The sequence below is a fragment of the Eurosta solidaginis genome, chromosome 4 (assembly GCF_040869045.1).
Source record: "Eurosta solidaginis isolate ZX-2024a chromosome 4, ASM4086904v1, whole genome shotgun sequence".
NCBI lineage: Eukaryota > Metazoa > Arthropoda > Insecta > Diptera > Tephritidae > Eurosta > Eurosta solidaginis.
In genome coordinates, this window is record NC_090322.1 from 176,141,198 (window position 1) to 176,153,991 (window position 12,794).

At 34.8% G+C, this 12,794-nt stretch overlaps 1 protein-coding gene across 3 annotated transcripts in view; it reads right to left on the reverse strand.

The window, feature by feature from the left end:
• Nucleotides 1-12,794, reverse strand: part of sws (patatin like phospholipase domain containing sws) — a 90,114-nt gene that overhangs the window by 29,395 nt on the left and 47,925 nt on the right. For all 3 annotated transcript variants that reach the window (XM_067783920.1, XM_067783919.1, XM_067783918.1), the window contains exons 6-8: nucleotides 11,641-12,059; nucleotides 11,295-11,570; nucleotides 8,803-8,989 (exon numbers count right to left, since the gene is read on the reverse strand). In XM_067783920.1, coding sequence (XP_067640021.1) covers nucleotides 8,803-8,989; nucleotides 11,295-11,570; nucleotides 11,641-12,059 — 882 coding nt within the window. The remainder of the gene's footprint in view (nucleotides 1-8,802; nucleotides 8,990-11,294; nucleotides 11,571-11,640; nucleotides 12,060-12,794) is intronic.

Here is a 12,794-nt window from a genome sequence, read left to right on the forward strand (position 1 = left end):
GACCATGACAACAGCAGATGAAGCGGCTCTGGGAGTGTTCGAGAGAAAAGTTCTTCGAAAGATTTATGGACCTCTACGTGTTGGCGATGGCGAGTACCGAAGAAGATTTAACGATGAGCTGTACGAGCTATACGCAGACATCAACATAGTCCAGCGAATTAAAACGCAGCAGCTGCGCTGGCTAGGCCATGTTATGCGAATGAAAGATGACGCTCCGGCCAAGAAAGTGTTTCTATCGGATGCCGCCTATAGAAGCAGAGGTAGAGGGCGGCCCCCACTCCTTTGCAAGGCCAGGTGGAAAACGATTTATACTCCCTTGATGTGACCAATTGGCGCCGATTGGCAGAAAGAAGTAAGTAAGTAAGTTGATATAAGCCGTTTGAATTTAACGCGCTTAAGCAATAACCAATCTGATAACCAGGGCTATTAAGAGCTCCTACGAAGAAGAAGAATCTTTCTATTCCTCTATTGCCATAGCTGCCTGTCACATCACCTGACAGAGAGAATTGCTGTCACGAATTTCTAGACAATAAAAGAAAGTTTTGTTTGTTAGCTTGCGGTAAATAAATTGAATTGCAATGAATTGCATATTGTGTTTCAAATGAAATTTTCTTTTGAATGTGTCTATAAAAATCAGACAACAAGCAATATTCATTTTTAAAGATAGTTAATAGAGAAAATATGAGCAGCCAATTAAGCAAACATTTTAAAATATGTAAATACAGCAATACACTAGTCGTTTACAAAAATGTTTGAAAAATACAATTGATTTAAGAATTAGGTAATAGAACACCGATTTAATAGGTGATCGAGACTGTTTTTTGTAACATTCGCCACTTGTATGAATTCACAATGACAAGGGGTTTGCACCTTTTCAAAGTCTAAAATCAGAACTATTGTGAATGAGGCAATAGAAAGTGATTCAAATATTCCCACTGAGGCCCGGTTTATCAGTGGTTGGTTAAGCTAAGCTTAAACTAAGCTTGCTTAAACTATAGTCAAATTTAAACTCCAGTTAAACTACTGAGCAGTTTTTCAGTCACAGTTTAAGGTCGGCTTTGGGGTATGCTTTTTTTTTGCGGCAACTTTGGCTTTTTATTATCTAGATAATTTGTAGATACGGCAACAGCTGGATTTTGTTTACACAAACATGGGAAAAAATTCTCCTGCGAAGTATATATCTAGTTCCGGAAGTGATATCCAACATCATTATTTAATTATCTTTAAACCAAATAGTTCTCGAGTTGATATCCAACTTAATTCTTTCAGAAATTTTGTAAAATTAAAAGTTTTCCAGTTGATCTCCAACGTCATTAATATTTTCCAATTATTATCCTAATTTCGATAGATTTTGAGAAATTTACAGTTCTCAAACGAATATTCAACCCATTTCTCCGGTTGATATCTTACATTATATATCGAGTTGAGGTGGAGTTGAAAAAAACTCCAAGGTGGTACCACCAAAACCAACAGCTGTTTATTGTGAGAATTAAACACCTGGTTGATAGCAGTAATGAAGCGTAATTAATCAAGAATAAATTATGTAGGCGGCCGCCGTGGTGTGATGGCAGCGTGCTCCGCCTACTACACCGAAGATCCTACATCAACATCATTGAATCTTACATTTGAGTCCAGTTAGAGAACCACAAGTTGTTAATTACATTTTTTCAACTTAAGTAATAGCATATTTTGCTTTAAAAAAAGTTCCCTCTTTTGCTGAGTACGCTATGATTCTCGAGTTGAGCCACTGTTTCGAAACAACTCTGGAGATTTTAGAAGTATGCCTAGTTATCAACATGAGCTCTAATGGTACTCAAGCCCAAATGCTTGTTGGGTATATTCGACGCCATTTCGTACGAACGCAAATAACTGATAGGTTAACTAGAATTTAACCCTGGCAGATCGGCCGCTTAAGCTTAGCTTAAACTTCAGTTAAAGTAGAATGAAAAACTGCAGAATAAGTTTAAGCGTAGTTTAACTGACAAACTGAGTTGAACTTGTACTGAAAACCCGGACCTGAATGTCAAACGCCTGGAATATCGGACAAATTAAACCAAACAAAAATATTTTAAATAAGACAACTCAAAATTTTATAAATCTGGATCAGTGAGAATGCAAATAGAATTTTATGTAATCCTTAGCGTGGTTGGAAGAGCTTGACAGACCAACTGGTAAGCACATCTAAATATCACAGATTAAATCCTGGCATTTTTCATTTTAGAGCTTATTATATTTCTGGCTCTGCAGAGAATAGTTTGTGCGTAATAAGGTCTATCCTGACCTAACCTCCTCATTCATTCGTATTTACACAAAGTGGTTAATAACTAGACAGTCAAAATTCAGCAGTATTTACGATTAAATTTATTACAAATTCTGAAATTCCGTATTTTGTTTTGGTTTTCAGTCCCAACAATCATAAATATTCTATGATATATTGATAGATGGCACCACTCTTGTAAAGTTAACATAAATTATAAGATAGTTGAAAATAAGATACTGATCGTTCTTTTCCAAGTTGCTTGGAAACCATTGGATAAGACAAGTGTTATAACTTCTGCATAGACGTCAAAATTACAAACAGAATGGATCACCTTATTGCTAGTTGACTATCGCTGTCTCATTCTGTATCTCTTTCTATCACCCACTGAAGATAGCCGGCCCTATGCACCGCCATATTGAACACCCTGTCAAAACGCCAAAAAATAGCCATATTGAACATCCTGTTAGGCAGTTGACGGATAAGATATCACACTTGTTTTATCCACAATGATTACAACTAATGTTACGTCTACATCATTGTGAATCAAACTAAGTGTGATATCTTCTGCATAGACGTCAAAATTCCAAAGTGATTGGATCACCTGATTTGTAATTGTCTATTGCTGTATCATTCTGTATCTCTTTCTATCACCCGCTGAAGATAGTCGCCGTCATTTTGAACACCCTGTCAAAACGCTACAAAGTTTCCATATTGAAAATCCTGTCAGGCAGTTGACAGATAAGATATCCCACTTAGTTTGATTCACAATGGTCTACATCTACGCATGATAAAAACACAAGGTATAACCGTTCTCTCTTTTGGTCAGCCATTATTTTTTGTTTTGAATTTTTTGCGCAATATCATGACACAATAAAACCAGACAGGGTAAGTCATTAGTACAACAACAAAAATTTGACGGTCATTATAATCCGGTCATGAATGTTAAAGTAGTAGGGAGGGAAAATTGTTGGTATTATTTTGCTACTTTTTACTACCTTAATAATGTACTGTGGTAAAAGTAAAGAAAACAAGAGGAGAGCATAGTAGTAAAAACAGGTTAACAGGAAGAGTAAGAATAACATAAGGTTAAGATGAAGAGTAATGGTGATAGTAAGACTTGGACAAGAGCAAGAGCAGGAAGAGTAAGAAGAAAAACGGGAAAATTTGCGAAAGGATGAAAGGGATTGGGAAGTTGAATGGAACAATTAAGGTAAACTAGAAAATGCAGAGGGTAGAGCGAATATGTAGAGGAAGAAAAGAGTTAGCCAGGTGAGAGACAGTTGTAGAGATAGAGGAAATCGGAACCATGTCTCTCGGTTTTGATCATACGGCTACTTCAATATTTGTCTAAACGTTTCCAGTGTCAGCCAGAACTGTTTAAATTAAAGTCCTGATAGGCCACATATTTCTTTTGTGCCATCAATGAATTTCTATAAGCTCTGATTTTTTGAAGCATCGTTGCTGTAAAACCTCCGCCGCTTTAGCCAATGTTAGGTCAAGACCCGCGTATCGGCATTTCCGCGTTTTCGTATTAAAAGGCTCCCAGATACTCATCCGCAATTTCATAACATTGTTCTAGATTGTCAATCATTTCGTCGACGTCTAAAGCCTGATTCCATATTCCTTAGTTGAGGAGAATGGGATACTCTGAAGATTCATATATTCAGTGCCGTTGATTAAAATTTTTCCATTTCCACTCAGGGAAATGAAATAATACCCTCACACAAAAGGAAATACAGGCCACAGGCCTTGTTTTCTTGTAAGTTACATCATTTTTCAGAAAGGCATTACTGAAAAAGTTAATGCTGCAGATAAGTCAAATACGAATCCATTTTGTAATAATGACTTCACCTGCTCGGTTTATTGCATCATGGCGAAATACAATATTTAAAATTCGTTCTCAGAAGGAAAGGAAATGAAAAATTAAACAAAGTGAATTATTCAAATTTTTTTTTTGATTTCGATGAAATGTGTTGTTCTTTGGTTAAAATAATGAAACACGTGTTTTTTTTTTGCCTCAAAAAAATTTTTTTTCGGAGTTATCGGCAATTGAATTCGATTAAATGCAATCGATATTTTATTCACCTATTTTTTCAACTGTCAATAACTTTGTCAAAAATTAACCGATCCTCATGATTTTTTCTTTGAAATGTTCGTTATTACTGTTAATTTTATATAAATTTATAAACAATAGCATATAGAGTAAAAACATATATGTAATACTCCTATATTGCTACAAAAACCTAGGTACATTCCCAAACATCAGAGTGCCGATATATTGCTGTTTAAACGTTTTTGTTTTTGTATTCAATAAGCGAATGTACCTAAATTTCAATTTTTTCTTGTCACACTTATGCTGCTACAATCACAAACATTTTTTAGGCTGTCTTGTTTTGATTTCGAATTCAAAACACATTGCGAACATTTTCTATTGGCAATATAGGAGTATTACATATCTGAGTAAAAAAAATTTTTTAGTACTTAGTAAAAATTTGACTTTTTTTAAAATTAATATCTCAAAAAAGCTTATTTTTTTTGTTTAAACTTGTTCTATATTGAGTGAACAGTTTATAATTTAACTTGGCTAAATGCCTATTAGCCAAAACTCGTTGGTTTTGAGATATGAATTTTTGAATATTAAGCAGTTTTCCCCAATATATTGATGCAATGCATATCAGCATACAATAACTTTGTCAAAAATGAACCGACCATGATTTTTTCTTTGAAATGTTCGTTATTACTGTTAATTTTATATAAATTTATAAACACTAGCATATAGTTTAAAATAAGAATTTTTTTAGTATTTAGTATATATATTTAGTAAAAATTTATGACTTTTTTCAAAAATTAATATTTCAAAAAAAGGTAACTTTTTTTTGCCTAAACGTTTTCCATACTGAGTGAAAAGCATATATTTCAACTTGGCTAAATGCCCATTAGCCAAAATTCGTTGTTTTTGAAATATGAATTTTTGAATATTAAACTTTTCTGAGTATTCAAAGCGTAGCTTAAGATTCCTGAGGATGACTTCAGACTGAAGTCGAAATCTTGAAAAATAAAACCAAAATAAAATACACGGCCTTGAGCTCAACCAAAAATTTTAGTTTTTCTAAATACTAACGGCCAATAACGAGACAAATAATTGCTTAATTCATTTTATCTCATTTCTACACTAACAACACAATTGAGACATTCTGGGTCTATTTTAATTTGTGTGTATGTAGATTTGTTTTTGTAAAGTTTCTTTTTCGTTGCGAATGAGAAGCTTTGTAAACTCGACCTGATGATGAATTCGGGCGGTTTTCGAAATGGTACCATCGCAATATGCCAGTAAATGTTTCTTTCTTTCTTTTCAGATTCTCTTAGAAAAACATAATAATTGAATATTCAATTATTATAAGCCGGTGTTAAACACATGAATTCTTAAATAATAAGTATTTATATAAAAGTAAATGTAATAACGAACATTTCAAAGAAAAAATCACATGAGAATCGGTTAATTTTTGACAAAGTTATTGACAGTTGAAAAAATAGGTGAATAAAATATCGATTGCATTTTACGGAATTCAATTGCCGATAAATCCGAAAAAAAAATTTTATGAGGCAAAAACAAAAACAACACGTGTTTCATTATTTTGGCCAAAGAACAACATATTAACATTTCATCGAAATCAAAAATCATGTCTTGCGCCGGACCGGTTGTCTTGAAATGGAATGAGCCTAAAGCTCGGTATACAAAAAATGCTTCGCCTAGTGCTTCGCTTTGATACTTCGACAAGTTAAAAATATCACAACTTGTTTTCTCAACTACGCTTTACATTCTACAAATGGGTGCGATCAAAAATTGAACTCATCTGTCAAACGAGCATTCCATGGAAAACCGCAAATTTTTGCCGATTTTCGAATTCCTCGTATTATTAATTTTAAATGCCAATATATTTTAAGTACATAAATGTAAGAAAAAAGTTTTAAAAAAAAGGTACGAAAAAGATTTTAAAGACAAATAACCCTAGTTAAATTGACTTACTCTAAACACAAAAACCGGTGAATGTTTGCTGTCCCGTTAAAACGCAGGGATATTTTGGATTTTTTTACACACATACAGGAATATTTCAAAAACAGTTGTGTATTCTTATTTACACATGCACTAAATATTTTGTCTGAAAGAGTTATAGGTTGTCTTTAGTTACAGTCGGAAACTGAAAAAATGTTTACGATTTATCCCATATTGACCGTATTATGAAATGAAACTTTGAACCTGGTCAAAAATCGAATGCCTATTATATAAAGTCGACAAAACATTTTGGGTCGAATATAATGACACTTTTTTTCAAAATAACCCTTAAGCTATTATTATCATTCAAGTTAATGTTAGAAGCTTTGGATAAATTTTAGCAAAAATATAACTTATTACTATTTAATAGGAAGATTAGATATAGACGTTTGTCTCCTATTCCGGCTGCCGTTTCGAAAACACCCTACTCCAGCTAACTATTAAAAACGCCCTATATATGACTTTCTTTAAAGATAATAACACCATTTTAAGAAATCGCATGAAGAACGTCGTATATCAAAATGTGTTTCAAAACTGCATGCAAAACAATATTGGTAATAGGGCATTCTCCAACCAAATTTTAAGACCAGCGCTACTTGAATCAAATTTTGAGAAGGGGCATGTTTGAATAGAGTAGAGTTTTCTTCACGAAAATTCTGAGATAGGTCCTTTAAGAACTGGCAGCCGATAAGGTGAGTTATGCTATTCTATTTCATTGAAATATCAGTTTTGATGGAAAAGGGCTGACAATGCGTTTACACAATAAACCAATGATATTACCCATAATCAATAATAAGTGATCATCGGCTAAAATTCAAAGCAACCAAATAATGCGCTAAATATTCCTCGTAGTTTCCTTAGGAAGTAATGGTACCAAATTTAGCAAAATGTAAAAATCCCAGAACATGTACTATGTATATTACAAATCTAAAACTACACCTTTTTCAGCTTAAGTTCAGAAAATTAAAATTCAAGTTCAGAATTTCCAATTTAAATTCAGAATTTTACAACTCAACTTCAGAAATTTACAATTGAAGTTCAGAATTTTCAATTCAAGTTCAGAAAATTACAATTCAAGTTCAGAAATTCCAATTTAAATTCAGAAATTTACAATTCATATTCAGAAAATTACAATTCAAGTTCAGAAATTCCAGTTTAAATTCAGAAATTTCCAATTCAAGTTTAGAAATTTTCAATTCAAGTTCAGAAAATTACAATTTAAATTCAGAAAATTGCAATTCAAGTTCAAAAAATTACAATTCAAGTTCAAAATTTTCAATTCAAGTTCAGAAAATTTGTCGGGTATTTTTTTTTCATCCAATGGAAATAAATGTATGTAAGATGGTATCTATGTGTTAAGGAAGCATTGAATATCTTAACTCGTTTAAATCAATTTTGCGAGATAGCGAAGAAAAAACTCTCGCTCATTAGATTGCAATGCCATCCAGCTATATTCTTAGCGTCACAACCATTGATCTGCACTGAGTATGACAGCAGTGATGACGAAGATATGACCACTTAAACAATCAACGGAGCGTCCACACTCCCAGAAGTAACGTATAGGTACTGTCTGCATAGATCTTGGCGCCATATGTCAAAATATCTCAACTTATCCGCCATCATCATCATTCATTATGAATTGGCACTTAATCGCGATTTTGGCAGTTTCGTAATAAATCATGCCAGCTTTCCCTGTTTCGCGTAACTGACGGCGATTAGGATCACCATGAGAGGTCAAGTCTACCTCCACCTTCGCAACTCCGTGGAGGGGAGAGACCTTTCACTGCTTCCAAACTGCTGTTTCGACTGAAGTACTTTCTTGGCCGTAGCGTCATCATGCACTTGTTGGAAAGAATTATCCTCCATTTGATTTCAAAGTTCGGGATGTACGCACCTTGAAGAAAACTTGGGGTACACTATACCCAAGCCACCATTTTGGCAACATGGTCAACGAAACATCACCACTTAAGCAACTAACATATAGGTATAAAATTAATTAATTAAAATAACTTTTGAAAATTAACACCCTACTTATAAATTTCTGAATTCGAACTGTAATTTTCTGAACTTGAAATGTAATTTACTGAACTTGAATTGTAATTTTCTGAACTTGAATTGGAAAATCTGAACTTGAATTGTAAATTTCTGCACTTGAATTGTAAATTTCTGAATTTAAATTGGAAATTCTGAACTTGAATTGTAATTTTCTGAACTTAAACTTGAAAAGGTGTAGTACTGCCAATATATCGAACATTTTAATAATAATTCGTAAGACCGTGTGTAAATAGTAAAAAAATGTGATTTTAATGTAAACAAAAAGTTTAGCTTCTGATGAGCATTCAATTTCGCTTAATGAAAAATGTAATTGTTAAACAAAAGCAATGGCCGCGTGGTTTTGTAATGCATCTATGATTAACATTTTATACGATGAGACTTTAAGGTGATGAGTAGGTGTGCACACGTACCAAAACTTACTACAAATACTTACCATTTGTATGTATGCGATGGCAAATTGCGGTTATATCAGTCGTTAGTGTAAAATATGGAATCCATAAATCTTCTATGGCAACATCACCGAATGTATCACGTATTGTTTTATTAAATTCACGCCCCGAAAACATCGATGTTATCGGATAAGTGAGATCGAGTAATTGTAGAAACCATTTTGTCATTTTCTGCCGGAAGAAATAAAATATATCATTATCATAAAACAATATTTATAAATTTTGTTAGTAACAAGGCGAATTCAGTGCCAGGTGCTGTTATCCCAACAGCTGATTGCTTTTTCTTGATTATTGTACTCAGCTGAGCAGAGCTCACAGAGTATATTAATTTTGTTCGCATAACGGTACCCCGTAACGGCATAAACTAATCGAGATAGATATAGACTTCTCTATATCAAAATGATCTGGGCGAAAAAAGAAATTCATTTAGCCATGTCCGTCCGTCCGTCCGCAAACACGATAACTTGAGTAAAGTTTAAGTTGTCTTAATGAAATTTGGTATGCAAGTTCCTGGGCACTCATCGCTGTTTAAAATGAACGAAATCGGACCATAACCACGCCCACTTTTTCGATATCGCAAATTTCGAAAAACCGAAATTGTGCAATAATTCATTACCAAAGACGGATAAATCGATGAAACTTGGTGGGTGGATTGACCTTATGACGCAGAATAGAAAATTAGTAAAACTTTGGACAATGGGTGTGGCGCCGCCCACTTTTAAAAGAAGGTAATTTAAAAGTTTTGCAAGCTGTAATTTGGCAGCTGAGTATGCAATGTTCGGTTACACCCTAATTTTGCCGTCCTTACTTGTTTTTCATATAACGTCTAGTACAACAACATGTTAATTAATCGAAATCAATGCAAATTTGCTTTTGACTTGACATTCTTCTGCACGGCGCATTGGTTGAATTCGCCTTTGCCATCTTCTGACATGGATTCGCCTTGGTTAATAATTATAATTTGATAGAAATTATAGTATTAAAAAAACAAAAACACAAAACAAGTTTCCTCATTAAACTTCCACTACATTTCCCTTATACCGCGCAGGTAACATTTAAATTCATACAATATTACTTACTATAACTGCTTATGGAGTACGTACTGGTTTCAATCTACTTTAGCTACTTATTCCACTTAGGAGGGAGAAACCATCAGGCGATTTGAATTTGTTTTTGTCTTTATAAAATAAACCACGTAAGTGAGCTGATATTTTCGCAACGAATAAATAACATTTAAACTTTTAAACTTTACTTTATTTATGTTTTAGTTCCTTCATGCGTACGGGGTGGGTTGTTGTTGTTGTTGTTGTAGCGATAAGGTTGCTCCCCGAAGGCTTTGGGGAGTGTTATCGATGTGATGGTCCTTTGCCGAATACAAATCCGGTACGCTCCGGTACCATAGCACCATTAAGGTGCTAGCCCGACCATCTCGGGAACGATTTATGTGGCCACATTAAACCTTCAGGCCATTCCCTCCCTCCCTACCCCCAAGTTCCATGAGGAGCTTGGGGTCGCCAGAGCGTCGTCTGTTAGTGAAACAGGATTCGCCGCGGATAGGTGAGGTTGACAATTGGGTTTGGAGAAGCTATATATTGCGCTGGCAACCTGAAAGGTTGCGCTATACAGCCCCTAGAATCTGGTATTTTAGTCGCCTCTTACGACAGGCTTACCTACCGCGGGTATATTCTGATCCCCTAACCCGCTGGGGTTACGGGGTGGGGTTATAGGCTAGTTAATAAATCAACGACAATGCTATATTAAGTTGGCTCACTAGGCTGTGAGCACTAAAAGGAAAAAAAACAGTTTCATCAATATGTATACTTTAGGGATTTGAAAAAAGCTTAAGTTTCTCAATTAATGAACTAAGATCGAAACACAGTTACAGACATCCTTAACACGACTGATATATCAGATGGTACACTTTTTGCCAAGCTGTGTAACTGTGTAAAATATTTACCTAGAAATAGTACACTGTAGTAATCATCATAGACCTTACGTCTTACGTAGTATATACAGCTGAATATTTAAAGATATGGATTTTCGACGTAAGGAAGTTATTGTTAGTATTTAGGCAGATCGAATTAGGAAATACTATGTTGTTGTTGTATTAATAATTCTTCGCGCTATTAAATAGGCATGACCATTCCCGAATCGACATCGAAATCCTCTAACGACAAAAGATTATAGACACATTCAGTCTATGTGAGGTTCTCACGTGCCGGCTAATCCAACAAAGTTTGCTTTCTTAATTTCAAGTTTGCCCATTTTAAGCGAATAATCAACTAATTACAACAATGTACAAGTAATGTAAACTTGTGATAAGTGGGTTTTTGAATATTATCAACGTGTATGTGTTAAAAAACGCTTAAAGAAGTGTGATGAGGATACTTGGTGCTTTAAACCAAGGCTGGTTATATCTTTTTCTTTTTAGTTTTTCTAAATAACTAATTTCAGCTTTAACAATAGTCCTACATACATTTGACCATTCACGCGCTTTCTGTGTAACAGTTGTCATATTGCGCTCTGCACACCACAATGCACCCATTAGAGCGCCGATACTAACACCACCAACCATATCGATGGGTATGCCAGCTTCTTGTATCGCTTTCAACATACCAATATGTGCTGAGCCGCGTGCCCCACCACCACCTAAAACCAAACCAATTGAATTGCCTGTTAGCCAACGTGCTAAACGCGAACAATCTGAATGCATATTTGGTTCGGACATAAGTACCCGACTGTACAAATCGTTCTGTAAGAAAAGATAAAGTACAATTAAAAAAATTTGATTCTCGCGAAAACTTGAAATAAATATTTCTTACAATACGATATTGACTTTTACGCGTAAACATGCGTTTCGGACACTGCAGGTGATGATGTTTTGTTACCCATGGTCTGACATTCAACCAATTTAACGTATTTTTCGGTTTTACGTTACTCGATTCATGATAGAGTAAAACGAGTTCTTTTTGTGTACGTAATGCTAATCGATCAATTTCGCGTTCAAATTTACCAACTATTGGACTATGATCACCGAGTCCGACGATTAGAACTACATCTGCTTGTCGCATACAACGTTGCGTCCAAGCGCTAAGTGATGAATCACATTGATACAGTGTGATGCTGTTACGATCCTCCTGTTGCGCGAGCCATGAGGTCATGCGATATTCATTGCTTGGCTCGAAGATGTGCATGCCAAGTTGTTTTCGAACCGTCTCAGATGTGAGACGCAATGTTGGACCTGTAATTGATGAAACATATTTTAGTTTTGGTTTATATGATATGTCATATTATTAGAGCTAAAACGTGTCTATGGGGCAACATGGACTTGAACTCGAAATTCGAAATGTTGCCGAAATAGTACATTATGGTTCTTAAGAAAATTTTCTGATCCTGAAAACAGCCCGACATAATTGGAAAATTATTTATAGCTTAGAAATGATCCTAAGGCAGACGCGAAATTATCCCAAACTGATCCGAAGTAGTTGCAATATGATCCCGAAATAGACCTCAATAGATCTGAAAACTATTTCGAAACCATCCAAAAGGAGTCCCAAAATGTTTCGAAGATAGTCCCGAAGTGGTTCCGAAATTATTCGAAAGTAATACATAAACGAGTCTGTAACAATAACCGATACGGTCTTTAAAACGGTCCAGAAATGGTCCTGATATGATTCTGCAAACCATACCCGATATGTCCGTGGTTATCGCGAAAAACCCCAAAAAATCGACCAAAAATTATCAGAAACTAATCACCAATTAATCAAGAGATCGTACCAAAACTACCCCCGAAACAATAACAAAATTATCCTGAAATAGCTTCGAAATGATCTCGAAATATTACCAAAATGATCCTAAAAAGGCCCGGAAATAATCTAAATTGAACTCGAAAACATTCTCAATACTATCCCAAAGTTGTACCGATATGAGCCGCAGATAGTACCGAAATGATCCAGCAACCGATTTCCAAATCATC